Source organism: Callorhinus ursinus, unplaced genomic scaffold, assembly GCF_003265705.2.
Source record: "Callorhinus ursinus isolate GAN/ISIS: 27379988/994484 unplaced genomic scaffold, GSC_fseal_2.0 scaffold13, whole genome shotgun sequence".
Lineage (NCBI taxonomy): Eukaryota > Metazoa > Chordata > Mammalia > Carnivora > Otariidae > Callorhinus > Callorhinus ursinus.
The window spans coordinates 39881388-39897309 of record NW_027397075.1 but is presented as its reverse complement, the minus strand read 5'-3'; the positions used below and the strand labels follow the sequence as shown (position 1 = coordinate 39897309).

Here is a 15922-nt window from a genome sequence, read left to right as displayed (position 1 = left end):
TGTATCCTATACTGTTCTCAACCCTTAAAATACTTAGCTTCTCTTAGTAGAGAGAACTCTTAAGTTTGCTTTTACCCAGGAAAGAAAGGCAACCTCCCCCTTGAAATCTTCCAAGAGATGCTATTAGACCCTTTGAACTCTTCCTGAAATAGTGGTCCATTGTCCTTGGGGAATGGAGGCATGCTGACACCAGAATTATGTCCAGAGAACCGGAGAATGGATGCTACCATTTCTAAACTTCAAACCCAAACAGGGAGAAAGTGGTCAGGTGGGAAGGTACTGGCTGAGCAAAAGGTGAACAGAAACTGTAACGGGGGTGTGAGAAGGGGTAAGGACAGAGAAAGGGAGAAGGTACGTTGAAAGGAGCACGGGCTCAGGGAAATAGACCAGGGCTCCCATCCCATTGCCCAGTCACCAAATGTGGGACTTTGAGTGAGATGCTTAGAACTTCAGGTCTCAATATACTCATCTTTAAAGAAAGCAATTATCAATAGGTAATAGTAATAACGAACAGACCTTTCAAGATGTCCGTGCTCAGAAACACTGGAACAGTACAGATGAAAAGCACAATATCACAGCATCTGGAAGTGGCTGCTAAAAGGAAGTGGCCTCACTGGAATTAACAGGAGAGGCTAGGGTTCCTTTGGATGATGATTATCAAAAGAACTTATTTTATTAAGTAAACTTGAAACATAAACACGTTACCAATATTGACACTGTGAATTATTAACTCTTATTTCTGCTCTGAGGGTCCTTGGCACTATTTAAGTTGTGGAACTCTTCAATGTTTGTTTCTATACCCTAAGTTGTCCCCAGATTTACTCCCCTGGGGTAAAATGAAAATTAAAGGGAAGACAGAGCAGTGAAAAAAAATTCTTTTAAAAAATACCAAAGTATAAAGATAGGCAAAGTGATGCTAAAAATCCAAATTAAAACTAGACCAGAATATTTACATATTTTATTAAATCTTTACAATCAGTAATTATAATCAAATACAATTATATACAAGGATTATATACATTTTGCCCAGACTTTTACATCACAGTACAGAGTTTCCCTTAGAAATATTGTATACATTTATCACCAAACAATAAAATCCAACAACAGTAGTGTTACAGCACCTGTTAGTACAGACATCTTTTTCATAAATTACATCATAAGAAAATATACGGCTGTAAATTGGGCTTTTAAAAATGTCTTTTATAAAATCTGAACATACAATATTTCATTCACAGAATGTTTTTTTTCTATGTTCTGACTGAAGCCTTGTGCATAAAACGACCAGTTGGAATATTTACTAAATCAGCTCCCCTCCACCCCCTACCTCCAAAATTATAAGCACTACCTGAATTACTTATGCTGAGCTTCCTTTACGATGAATCTGGCATGGGGTTTGGTGAGAGAACAAATGCTGGTTTTATTGTAAAAAGGGCTATGATGGTAATTCAAATTTTTAAAAAATTCTCAAAAGAATAATTATATTAGAAATTAAAATCAGAGAGCGCAAAATTTTTCATTTTATTAATACTGTGAAGAAAAAGGGGAAAGTATAATGTCAAAAAACAATTTGTTCTGAAACAAGAATTGTATTCTTGTTGGAAGCCTATTAAAGGTTAAAAAGAAAAAAAAAAAACCACCTACCCAACAAAATATCCCATCCTAAACATATCCAGTAAATTACAATTCTGTCACACTTACAAATTTATGGAAAAATTATTGCAAATTAGGGCGTTATCATTTCAATGGACTTTCAGGAGCAGAAAAAACTACAGCTATTTTTTAGTAGGTAAACAAGTTAAGTTTTAAAACTTGAAAATACCTGAATTAAATACTTGCTCTAATATCTAACTTTTCATTTTCAGATAAAATCCTTACTTGATTACACGTTTGTAAACATTGTATAAATCCTTCTTAGTCAAACAATTTTATGGCTGTGGTGATCACTTCAGCTCTGTTTCTATGCAGTCAACATTTAACTGAGGTAGACCAGATGTTTCTAAAATTCAGGATCTCACAGAATCCCCTGAATATTTAGGAAGTAAATAAAATGTCTATCAAAGGTATTTTAAAAACAAAACATTAAAAAAAAAAACACCTAATGCTGTTGGAATTGTTTAATGAACTCAAAAATAACTTCATGGCAGTAAGTCAAATAAGAATGTATAGAGTTAATGATAATGTTAAGAGTTTTGAAGCTGAACATTACACCTTCTTAACTAGGGAAAAATCAAGTATGATTCCTTCTGGGTGTTAAGTATAACTTGTTAAATTTTTTGCCTCTTTTTTTTTTTTTTAAAGGATTCATGTTTCTAAAAAAGTGAACAATTTGCTTCTAGACTTAAGTGAATGGCAACAACCCCCCCTACCGGCCAAAGGCAGGGAGAGTAATAAGCTGGCTCTCGTATACCATGAGATCTTCACTGGCAAAAAACTCATGTGGTTTTGATTAACTTAGAAAAGTTGGATTTAGACAACAATGGCTCTGAGTTACAAACACAAAATCAAATCAATGTATATAAGGCTTCTGTAATCAAAGTCTTAGAGGAACATCTGCTCCTTTTCTCCAAGCCCCAGTCCTATAAATCAAGGCAAGTAATTAAGCTTCAGCTATTTTGGCAGCTTTGCAATTAATATGAACAAAGCACTATGTCTATCCTTCCGTATACTGTATGCATTATAGTTCTATCTTCTTACACCAAATTTCACATGCAAAAAGACTAAAATATCCATTTTAGTGTCAGGTTTAATTAAGGGCCAATAAAGGTCTTATACTACTACTCTTGCCCACCCTCCCCCCCAAATAGTGAATTCTCTATTAGTTTTATTACTCACTGACCCAATTACATTTAGCTGGAATTTTTGAAAGCAGCTATTTATCCCCTTATAAAAGAATATGTTTACCTGGGATCTAAGACATACTGTACATGAATATACATAACTACAATACAGCACTGCTCTTTTAACAGCTCCATATACAGTTTAAGTTCATCAGTACCTCAAAACCGTGTTTTAAGAAAAGATTATTATGTAATGTCACGGTAAAGAGAAAGAAAATTAAGTCTCACAAATATTCCTTTAGAACTGATTAAGTTTTAAAAAATAAATAAAATGAGTAAAAACATGATTTCAACTACAGGGCTGTCTACAGGATATCAACAACAGTTTTTAAAACTTAAATGTGGCCAGCACCAGACTGCCACCAAAAAAAAAAGGAAAATAAATTCTCATTAAGCTATATGGCTATATGTTAGTTGCTACTGTGTAAGTTTCTTACACAGGTTACCATAGATTAATTTTCAAGTCCATGTCAGAAGGAATATCTGTTAAAAAAAAGTTTAAAAAAAAATCTTTAAAAACCATGATTCAACAGAAAATGTGACAGACTCCCTAGGTGCATCTTTAGAAACCATAGTTTCAAAGATGAAAAACAGTTGTTTCCCTAGGATTTTTAGATCACTACCACAGTTTTATTATGGCTCCCTAAGATAGAAAAATGGAACAAAATGTATTCAGCTATTGGCGATATGGCCCTTGTGGCTCAAATTGCATACTAAACATGGGATGGAGTAAGGCTGATGGCTAGAGGTAATCACCTCTAAGAGAAATGAACTGGACAAGATTTATAATTTACCCGACAAGGATAGAACTTTAAGTTCCATTTCAGAGTAGTCACGGCTTTCCCTACGGAAGGCCCAATGGCAAGTTCATATTACTTTATAGTTTCTCCCTTGTTCCATTTTTCATAAGTATTAAGTAACCAATTTCCATAATATATGACCTTTTTACCTGGTCCCAATGATTAATCTTTATGCAAAGAACTCACTGAGAAAGTACACTGGCTTCACCTTTGGTTTAAATGAAAAGGACATTGTTAAGAGAGAAAAAAAATCAAGTCATCTTGATCATTTGTTACACAATGAAGCAAGTGAAAGTGATGAGCAAAGGCTGTTTTCCCCATAAATGCATTTGCTTCATAACCACTTAGGTCACTTTGAGTGTTTTTGTGAAGGCAGCATAACCAGAAGGCCCACAATACTCATATGTCTTTTCCCCAAAGAGCCTCTAACCCCAAAACCAAGAAAGCCGCACTTCCTTTAATTAGAAAGCTATACAAATACCTGTTCTCCACCATTAACTGAATTTGTTTCTGGTCTATCCAGAGACTGCAGAAATCTGGTTCCTAGGAATGCCCAGCAATCTTTTCCTGGCCTGAGGTGCTGCAGGGTGGTGCGATGCTGTCACAGGGTGGGGGTCAGGGTGGGGGGGGGGCTGTGAGTTTCCATTTTGGATGGGACAGTTTTAAGCAAGGTCAATTCTAACACAGCATGCTCCAGATTCCTATGATAACTATCTCAGTCAGAACGTGGTTGCTCATCACCATACTTAAAGACTCCCATTAGAGAGCCTGCTTAGTATCTGGATGTCTGTGAACCACAGTTTGCCTTTTCTTTTTAAATACCTACCACCAGATTCTTTAGTGAGTCATAGTTCATCTTTCTCCATCATTTCAAATGCTTCTATATCTTCATTCCAGTCTGCTAATATGGAGTCTATAGGCTGGACCTTTTTACCCCAGCTAACATTAGGACTGGAATCTTCCTCAGTTTCTGATTGTTCTTGAAGTTGGTTATCTAAATCTGTACATTCACCATCAAGACTTGTAGTCTCGTGGTTTTCCATGGGGTTAGAATTCTGTTCAGAAGCAGAAACACTTGCAGCATTGTCCGTATCTGCGGGAGATGATGATTCTGGTTGCGAATTTAGAAAACTTTCCTCAGGAGACTCTTGATCAACCAAATCAACCTCCTGAGAACTTGATGTAATCTGTTCAGCACTCTGATTCTGAGAGTCATTTTCAGAGGATGGTTGTTCTTCGTTTTCCATTTCAGGATCTGTAAATGAAAGAAACAAGCTTCATGCTACTTTCCCACTCAAAATATTTACTATTGCAGTTTTAAGAACATACTGGTTGTTGCAATAGAATGAAGAGACAAAAGAGAAAGAAAAGCATGTTAATGCAGAACAGTGAACATTAACATTGAAGAGTAAAAGTACTGCCTTCGAATAATAATGTAATCATTTTCCCTGTATATGCATTTTGCAAAATGTGACAGTACAAAATAAATATTCTTCCAAACTGAAAGGAATGACTCTAATAACTGTAAGACTGCCTTTAATGGGGATTAGTAAATGCTAAGAAATACACTAAATAATATTATTAAAGTGCAAATAAATTTGCACTCTATGTCTAAAATTTATTGTTAAGTATCTAAATTCAGGAAAGCTTGTATATGAGAACATATGAAGTAGAACAAATTTTAAATAGCACTTCTATGTTTTAAGGTAATATTCTTCTGAAAAGTGAAATTCCACTCAGTAAGCCACGAGAATGCTGATAATACAAAATTATGGATGATCTGAGGGTATTAATGTGGTTAGATAAAATATTTTCATAAAGACAAGCAAGAACTGAGATTATTTACAAAACCTGTATTTCATTATTGTGGGTCTATGAATTATAAGCTATCATTTTCAAATCCACTGGAAGGCTCAAGAGTAGGCTAAAGCTCTTGTACTGAATGTAGAGTGACCCCACTAGAGGCATTCTGTTTTGGGTTCCTACAAGAACGCACGTAAACGGCACTGATCACACTGACGCCCTCCTCCCAGGCTCTGTGGGCAGTCAGAATATAGGCCCTGAGCATCCTCTCTCGGTGTGGCAGGCATTGTGCAAGGGGCTCGGGATAAAATGAGGCAAAACCAAACACCAGACCTGCCCTCATGGATCTTTTAGTCCAGTTGGGGAAAACATTTACAAATAATCACACAAAATAAACAGAAAACTCTAACTGTGACATGTTTTGTGTTGCTAGGAAAGCTTACGGGGAATAGGAAAGAATAGGGAGAGTTGAGGGTTTCCTTCAGAAAGTGACACTTGAGCTGAGATTAACCAGAAAAACTAAAGGAAGCAAGCATGCAGGAAGGTACAGAGAGGTGCATTTATGTACATCCTGATGAAGTAGGATTACCTGACTAGGGAAGTTTAAGTTCTTGGGGGCTGGGGAGGTCCCCACACTCTCTCTCTTCTAAGCTGTGGAAAAGGTATACTTTAACTCAGCAATGAGGAAAACCAAGGCGGGGACCAAAGAAGAGAACACAGGAGCTGGTCACTCATTTACACTAGGCTACCCTAAGTTCAAGGGAAAACAAAAAGGAAAACCTTCAGGTTTTTTCTAGATTGTATTAATCTGGTTTAGAAGTGTAGGAAAAGGTGTAGTACTGTCTCATCTAGTAATAAAAATTGTGCTTTTGGCAAAAAATTACCATAGGGATACATATTATGCAATATATTTTGGAAATCTAGCTAATACAATGATAAGAAAACAGAAAAGCCAGTGTAAATACAGGAAAAGAATAGATCAAACTGTATTTTTAGACTGTGTTGTATGCTTAAACTCAAAGCGACTCTTAATTTTTAAAAATACCATTAAGATAATAAAAGAACTTGAGGAGGGTAAAAGTAAGATAAACAGGCAAATAACCTCTCTAGAGTAACAACTGGTTAGAAATAAAATTAAGTACCCTTTTCATAATAAAAAACTGTAAAATGATTAAATTTATTATGAAAGATACAAGACCTACATTACTCAATACCATAAAATTTTTTTAAAAGATTTTGTTTATTCATTTGACAGAGATAGATACAGCGAGAGAGGGAACACAAGGAATGGGAGTGGGAGAGGGAGAAGCAGGCTTCCCGCAGAGCGGGGAGCCTGATGCGGGGCTCGATCCCAAGACGCTGGGATCATGACCCAAGCTGAAGGCAGACGCTTAACGTCTGAGCCACCCAGGCGCCCCCTCAATACCATAAAATTTTAATGAAAACATAAAACAAGATCTGATTACATTTACAAGTAAGTGTATATTCCTGGATGAAATGTTATTATTTAACAAAAACTTCCTATTTATACATAAAGCATATAACTATCCAATTCCAAAATGAGCCCCATTTCTACATTTTTTTGTTTTCTTTTGGGACGAGATAGAACTATTTGGAAGTTCGTATGGAAGATTATACATCGAAGAGAAGTCAAGAAATTTTGAAAAGAATTAGTGAGAAGAGAGTTGCCTTATCAGGTATCAACATGCATTCAAAACAGCAAACTTTTATTATTGGCATAGGAGTGAACAGACAGATTAGTGGAAAAGAAGAGCAAGTCTCGAAACAGAGGAAATATGTAAGACTATCTGATAGCTAGCCAAGAGGCGGCAATCAGGAAAGTAAAGACGGTAGATGGAGAAACAGAAAAGGCAAGGAAGGAGTTAGTGTCTGCCACACTGCTTCACAGCTTTATTCTACGGTGCGGGTTAGCACTCCGTATGAAGCATCAGAGTCCTCAGAGCATTAACAACTACATCACTGAATTCAGGAATGGTGTATCGGAAACACAGGAAGCATAAAAATGAAGAAAATCTCATGATGCAAAGACAAGAAAATGATTAAGTTTTAATAATAAAAGGACAAGGGAGCCTTGGCAAAGACCTAAGAGACTGGATGTTCTACAATCATTCATTTATCTGTATAGCCAGCATTTGCTGCAAGCCCGGATAACAGAGATAAGAGCAGGTAAAGAAGCAGGATGTAATATGAATGTCAAAGTAGAACTATATTAAAAAGACCCTGGGGGTGCCTGGGGGGGCACAGTCATTTAAGAGTCCAACTCTTGGTTTCGGCTCAGGTTGTGATCTCAGGGTCGTGAGATCGAGCCCCACGTCAGGCTCTGCACTCAGCATGGAGTCTGCTTAAGTCTCTTTCTCCCTCTCCCTCTGCTCTCTCTCTAAAATAAATAAATAAATCTTAAAAAAAATACACCCTTAGACGAACCATGAGAGACTATGGATTCTGAGAAAACAAACTGCGGGTTCTAGAGGGGGAGGGGGGAGGGGGATGGGTATTAACGAGGGCATGTTCTGTGTGGAGCACTGGGAGTTACGCACAAACAATTAATCATGGAACACTACATCAAAAACTAATGATGTAATGATGTATGGTGATTAACATAATAAAATAAAAAGACACCCTTAAATTTTACCTATGAGAATAAGAGAAAATTCCATTAAAATCGTGGTATTTATTTTTTTTTAATTTTTTAAAGATTTTATTTATTTATTTATTTGACAGAGACAGCACAAGCAGGAGGAGCAACAGAGGGAGAAAGAGAAGCAGGGAGCCTGACATGGGGCTCAATCCCAGGACCCTAGGATCATGACCTGAGTCGAAGGCAGATGCTTAACCAACTGAGCCATCCAGGTGCCCCAAAAAGGTAGTAATTAAACTGGGTATTCAGGATGGCTAAATTTCCTCAAAGAGGAAATGGGCCATGGGAGTGCAGATAGGGATGGATAAGCATTTCAAAAAAGGGAAGAGATGTGCAAATGCATGAGATGCAAAGCTGCACGAGAAAACATGCCGGGTTGTAGAAGGGGTGCAGGTAAGTATCGATTTGGCTTAACAAGAATGTTTCAGATGCTCCTTTCCAGGCAAAGAGGTCTGCATACATATTAAATTTTGCAGTTCAACTTTAGGGCAGATTCACCCCAATCAAGTTCAATGGGGGATAATCTTGGGAAAAGTTAACACTGCTAGACTTAAATCTTGAACAGTTCAAACCATGGGACCTTTCTTTTCTTTCCTACATTTTCTCTGTCCACCTCTTTATCAGGTAGATATAAATATAGGAGTAGCTCTGAAAACATCAGTCTACAGCTCTCAAGGCAATATAGGCCTACCCTGTAAACTGAAAGCATGATAACATATGGAACCTTTAAAATGCTGATTCTTTTCCCCCTGAAAATACTACTGAGAACAGGAAATTGATTCTGAATTATAAACTGTTTCAGTCTGAATCTAAATGTAACAGTACAGTGTCATTTGTTGGTGAGCACAGAGCTGGAATAATTTTTTTTTTAAGATTTTATTTATTTATTATTTATTTGACAGAGAGAGACACAGCGAGAGAGGGAACACAAGCGGAGGGAGTGGGAGAGGGAGAAGCAGGCTTCCCGCGGAGTGGGGAGCCCAATGTGGGGCTCAATCCCAGGACCCCGGGATCACGACCTGAGCCGAAGGCAGACGCTTAATGACTGAGCCACCCAGGCGCCCCTGGGCTGGAATAATTCTTAAAATTTGGAAAGGTGGAACACATGAGAGACATATTAAAACTTCCACGGATAGTGAATTGTGCAAGACTGTTGAATCACAGATCTGTACTTCTGAAATAAATAATGCAATATATGTTAAGAAAAAAAAAAAAGAAGAAGATAGCAGGAGGGGAAGAATGAAAGGGAGTAAGTCGGAGGGGGAGACGAACCATGAGAGACGATGGACTCTGAAAAACAAACTGAGGGTTCTAGAGGGGAGGAGGGTGGGGGGATGGGTTAGCCTGGTGATGGGTATTAAAGAGGGCACGTTCTGCGTGGAGCACTGGGTGTTATGCACAAACAATGAATCATGGAACACTACATCAAAAGCTAATAATGTAATGTATGGTGATTAACATAACAATAAAAAAATTTAAAAAAAAAACTTCCACGGATACCTCAACTTTTAGAAGTAGGACTGGTCTGACCTGAGGAAGCAATATTTCCACTTGATAAATTTCTAATGCTTTACTTGTGAAGAAGAATGTGTAATGAGATAGCTGAACATTTTTGCTAGCAGATAGGACTACTGCAGATATTTCTATATTAATGGCTGGGACTTCTCATCAGAATAAGAAAGTGAGAGTGGGAGTAGGGGCTTGTTCTGGGGCTTCTATTTTCTGTATCAACATGTGGGAAGAATTGCTCAATCAAAACTATGTGACTTTATAAAGGAAGTATGTATTTGTGGAATGAGATTTTTAAAGAGTAATCTGGAGGACATGTTACTGTTCAGATTTTAAGGATGCTAATTATTTGGGGTTACTTATATAATCCTACCTAGTACCCCTGATGGTACAGTATGGTTCATACATAGCTGGGAGACTTAAAAAAAAAAAAAAAAAAAAAAAAGAGGTACATTCTTAGTGTTGTTCAGTGTTTCTCAAGTGTAGCTGAGTGTAATTACCTGGGATGCTTGTTTACAATGTCAGATTCTGGTCCCCTGCCTTCAGAGAGTCTGATTCAATATTCTGGAGTAAGACTCAGGAATCTACACTTGTAACAAAAGCATCAGCATCAGATGATGCAGAAAAGAAACACTGGGGCATGCGGTAATGGCACAGGATAAATTAATGACAACACTCTAGACATCAACTTCTTAGGATATTTTCCTAAGTGAATAAAGTAGCTGATTTAATAAAACTATTACTGAGTTTCTGTTATACTGATAATTTTGTTACATTGATTTTGTTAATGCAGTTGTACAATATTTGAAAGAGCTACATAAAAAGGGGAGTTTTTAAAGACTTTTTGTCAAAAGATCACTCTGTAACACAATCACAGTTCACTAACTTTAGAGACCAACAAAACTTTTAAAAATATATCATTTACATAAAGCCCTTTTACTGCACGGTCCTTAAAAGAATACTCTTCAGATAATATTTTTTGTACAGTAATCCCCCCTTTTCCACGGTTTCCCTTTCTGACATTTCAGTTACCCACAGTCAACCGTGGTCAGGAAGCAGATGACCCTCTGCCTCCTGACACAGCATCAGAAGGTCAATAGCAGCCTAACGCTAGGTCACATTGCCTATGTCGTCATTCCCCTCACTTCATCGCATCACGTAGCATTTTACCATCTCATATCACCACAAGAAGGATGGGTATAGTACAATAAGATATTTTAAAAAGGCCAGATTCCCATAAATCCCATTACAGTATATTGTTATAACTGTTCTGTTTTATTATTAGTTATTGTTATTAGCCTTTTATTGTGCCCAACTTATAAATTAAACTTTATCACAGGTATGTATGCATAGGAAAACATGGTATACACACAGAACAGTATACTATCCACAGTTTCAGGCATCTACTGGGGGCTCTTGGAATATATCCCCCAAGGATGGGGGGTTGGGGGACTACCTGTAGTAGAATTTACCTTTTTCTCTTATTTTCTCTGTATGAGAAGCATATGCTTTACTGACCTTGTAGCCCTAATCCCACGCACCCCTACACACGTACAAGTTTTTAAAACAAGCTGATATTTTAAATACTTTACATTATATTCGAATAAAAGTGATCAAAAGTAATACATGCCAAAACAACACTGTCTTTGTTAGACTGACTCTTACATGGACTAGTGAATTCATCTATATTATATGGATATATAATTCACAGGATTTGTTATGACAGGAATAAAGAATTATTATTGTGGGACAGCTGACTAGACATGAAAATAATCTAATTACATTAAGCCAGATATTACCATGTATCCACTGAAACAAATTATATATATATATATATATTTGCACACGCATGTGTATATATACACATGTACACATATATACATATATATAATTTAAAGCTTATTAATACAAGATACTTACTACTATTAATAATGTAGCTTGGAATCATTTTACCTTTTAATATTGCTGCTGAAATTCCAATGGTAGCACAAAATAGGGGGGAGAAAAGCAAAGGCATTAAAGAGTTATATGGAATAATAATTTGCCTGTGTTTGATGTGCCTAAATGCATATATGTAGGAGAGAAGGTCTGAGGTGAGAAAAAAGACTTAGGAAAAAAAAAGTCAGGAACACAGGAGGATTTAAGAAGATTAGAAATCCTTTCTTTTCTGTTCCAGTTTTATCTATACATCCTTACATACATGCATCCTACTCACTTCATTGCTCTTAAATAGTGGACACGTGGAAGAATCTCAAAGAAGAATAAAGTAACACAAGAAGATAAAACACTGATTTCGCTAGTACTAGATTATCGCTAAACTTTTTTTTCTATTTCACTTGGAAGTTACACTGAATTGAATCAGTTACCTCCCTAGCTGTCAGACAAACATCCCCAGGGATTCAACAACCCTGCACAAATCCCATAGCTTTAGCCATTTACAGGTAATGAGAGAAGTACAGTTCTCTCTCCAGATGCCTCCAGTGGATAAGGAGGACTGCTCCCATAAGCAGGATGGCAGTCTATGTCTGATGGGTCACTTTCCCTCACTTCTGCACTATCCCTGGGTGTCAAACTAAAAAAGAGTACTAGTAAGACCTTGTATTTATACAATAATTTGGGTTTCAAATAGCTTTCAAGTTACTAACAAACATTTTGGCCTAGCGAGGACTATATATTGTCACGAGTTAAGGCATGGCTACCCTGTTCTTCAGACATCAGCCAGTTGTAACTCTTGTAATTTAAAAATCCCTATGTGATAAACTTACACCTCAGTGGATAGAACCTGCTAGATTTTTATTGCCTTCACCAAGACAGTGGTCATTTGATTATTGGTGGCCTGCTCAAACCCAACTACTATTATATTGTATACAATACCATTTGATACAATCTTTTTATTCTTTATAAAAGAAATGTAAGATGCAGTATCAGCAGAACTGAATGGTGAACATTTGTGGATATTTAAATTGACTCTCTTGATATATTAACTGTATTTTTATCACTGGGCAGAACCACAGCAAAAGTGACAAATGACATAAAAAATACAATTCTAAAAACATCCTAAGTCAGCAAAGCAAAATAAATGTTTTAAAACGCTTACTTCCAAAAGAAAAATATTTTTTGAAACCATCTTCTATTTTACCAGTAAACCAAAAATAACTTTTTGTAACTCATTTTTGTTATCAAACTAGTAAAATTAATGCTAAGCTGTGTAAAAAACACATGAGTTTTTACCCTTACCTCTATCTTTTGCTTTGTCAGAAAGGAGCACTTCCACCTCCTCATACTCCCGGATGGCATCCAGTATGATACTTCCTTCTTTACTGAATAAGAATAGCATGGGGATCTTGATGTCATCTGTGTCTTTTCCATCACCTGCCATCTGGAACAGAGGGGCAGTATCACTGCTGCTCCCCTCATTGTCATCTAGCCAGAAAATGAATACAGCAAACATAAAAACATCTGTCCATTAAAAAGATCTATAGACCAATCTTTACGATTTTTCCCATTGGCGGCATTTACTTTATGCATCAAGAATCATAAAAATTAACATACTTTTAGAGCTCACTAATTCCACTTCTAGAAATTTATCCTGAGGGAAGAACTCAAAACAAGCAAAATGATCTATGCACAAAGTAGTTTACTGGAGTGCTATTTATAATTGTGAATAACTGAACTATTATAAGTAAATTATAATTAACTACTTGATGCAACACACAGAAAAGCGGAATATTATTACATGAAAAAAGGAGAACACAAAATTCTATGATTATGACTAAAAACTTCCATATGCTTATGAAGAAGCCTAGAAATAGAAACATTCAAAGACTTGGCTTACAATGATAGAACTATGAATGAAATTTCATTGCTGTTTAAGATTTCCTTTAATGGCATTTACCAAACTATTAATTGATAGTTCTTGTTTCTCTACTGTTCACAAAGAAGAACGATGATCGTGGTTTTTCCTCTCTAAGTTGAGGTAAACACCACTGTTCTTTTACTCTGGTGAGGTAACTGCAGTAGGACCGCTAAATACTGTTTTACTGGCAGGGGCCGGTCATGCCCCCCCCTCTAACCTCACACGCCAGATGAGAAGCCTGCCTGTCCCTTCTTGGAGAGCTTGCTCTGATAGGCCCCGCTAAGTGGAGAATACCATGTAGGACCCACCTCCTTAGCAATAACTGACTGGATAAAGCATGGCCACCTGGCTCTCAGTCTCTCTGGAGGCCCCGGAAGTGGCACACAGAAAGACTGAGTTTCAGTTAGCAGTGGGTAGTGATCTAGTAAGGTGACACAGACTCAGGGCTGAGGCTGTAATTTTAGAATAACCTTTTTGGAACTAACGAGCAAAGAGGGAGCAAGCTGGTGAGAAGCTGGAGAACGAAGCAGAACTGCAGAGATGCAGAGAAGAGAGTCTAGGAAGACCCAGAGATAAGAGAGAGATGTGAACAACTCTACTAGCTATCATGGTTCCTGATGATTTTTTACTCAGCTGAATTTCTTACTCTTGCATTCAATTAAAATAATCCAGCTTCATGTAGTAAACAAACCTCCCTTCTTAAACCATCTTAAATCAATTACTGTCTTACAGCCAAATGATTATTTCTAAGATAATTTTTACTTTTAGTACTTGCAATAAAAAAACACCTAAGGCCTAATTTGCTCATTTATATACAATGAAAACCAGCAAAACAAAATACTTCATCAGAAATAAAAAACATAGGGAAAGAAAAGAAGTTATAATACAAGAAAGTTTCCCTTTAAAAATGAAATTTCCTGAGAGTAAGAACCATTGCCTCTTATTTGCTTACCCACTGAACTCAATAGAGGATTCTGCTACTAATAGCTACTAAAGAAAACAAACTTGACTTGACGAACCTTGCAGAGTATAGAATACCATGAGAATTAGACTTATAGGGAAAATCTAAACTATTCCATATGTGTTCCAGCCTTTATATTTTTTAATCTTGGCAAAGAGGTGTTCAAAATGATAGTGATGACAAGCTATTAAATTCTTCAATAAAAGAAATCTCAGTGTGGAAAATAACCAAGGATGGAGAGGTTATTTAAGTTGGGCAGCAGCAGCCTTTTTCTGTAATTGGCCAGGGAGTGGATATTTTAGGCTATGCAGTTCTTCTCCACTCTATTACTGTTGCTCAAAAGTAGGCATAGACAATATTAAACAGATTGGCATGGCTGTGTTCCAATAAAACTTATTTACAAAAACAGGCAGTGATGTGGACTTGGCCTACAGGCTGTAGTTTGCCAAGTGCTGATTTAAGTTATTAAGAAGAATTTCTCCTAATACTTACTTAACTATGAAATCTATGTACCCAATAAATCAACACTGGAGTACCCGTATAGGATAAGCAAAAAAGAAAAGTAAATACTTATTTTCACTGAAATAAATCCTAGTATTGTAAATGCCTTAATTTTTATTTACCTTGAACTGAAAAAGGAAATCTATACTAGTAAGAAAGAAAAAATTCAAAACAGATTTCCCCCGTGAGAGAAGCCATAAAAACTTAACTTCATCACTAGAATGTGACCTCAGGTTTTATAGTTCTGAATATTTAAAGCAAAGAAAAATTTGGGGCACCTGGGTGGCTCAGTCAGTGAAGTGTCTAACTCTTGATTTCGGCTCAGGTCATAATCTCAGGGTTGTGAGATCGAGCCCCGCATGGGGCTCCCCACTCAGTGGGGGAGTCTGCTTGAGATTCTCTCTCTCTCTTCCTCTGCCTCTCCGCCCCTCCACCCCACTCTTTCTCTCTAAAAATAAATACATACATCTTTAAAAAGAAAAGAAAAATTTATATTTTCCCTGGCAGTCATGGCATGCTTATTATAAGTGATTGCCTATGAAAACTAAAACAGCAGAACACACTGGTTGAAATACAGAGGTAAAATGATTTGAGTTTGTAATTTGAGTGGAAAAAGACCTGAGGAAATAAAAATTTGCTAGCAACTAGTGCTTATACCTATGATATGTAAACGATTATGCTAAGAAATTTTATATGTATTATCTTCAAAACTTACAACCACCTAAAAGATATTTACTACCACTTATTACTAGAGCTCAAAAAATATTCTACTGAACAAACTGATAAACTAAATCTGGGCCAAGGTTACACCACAATTTTGTGGAAGAGCCAGGAACTGCACCCCAATGTATTTGACTCCAAAGCCTGCATCTTTGTGGAGGAATGGGTATTTTTAACAGCTTCCCACTGGAGGTGGCAGGGTGTAATTCTTGCCCTTAGAGGGCTTTGGATCTGAAAGCACATTTTCTTATTCATGGTGTTGCATCCTTTGGGGTG

General features: G+C 36.8%; 1 protein-coding gene across 2 annotated transcripts in view; it reads right to left on the bottom strand.

The window, feature by feature from the left end:
* Positions 1–941: 941 nt before the first annotated feature.
* Positions 942–15922, bottom strand: part of EDEM3 (ER degradation enhancing alpha-mannosidase like protein 3) — a 68531-nt gene continuing 53550 nt past the window's right edge. For both annotated transcript variants that reach the window (XM_025877781.2, XM_025877782.2), the window contains exons 19-20: positions 12846–13031; positions 942–4892 (exon numbers count right to left, since the gene is read on the bottom strand). In XM_025877781.2, the coding sequence (XP_025733566.1) occupies positions 4483–4892; positions 12846–13031 (596 nt within the window). In that variant the 3' untranslated portion in view covers positions 942–4482. The remainder of the gene's footprint in view (positions 4893–12845; positions 13032–15922) is intronic.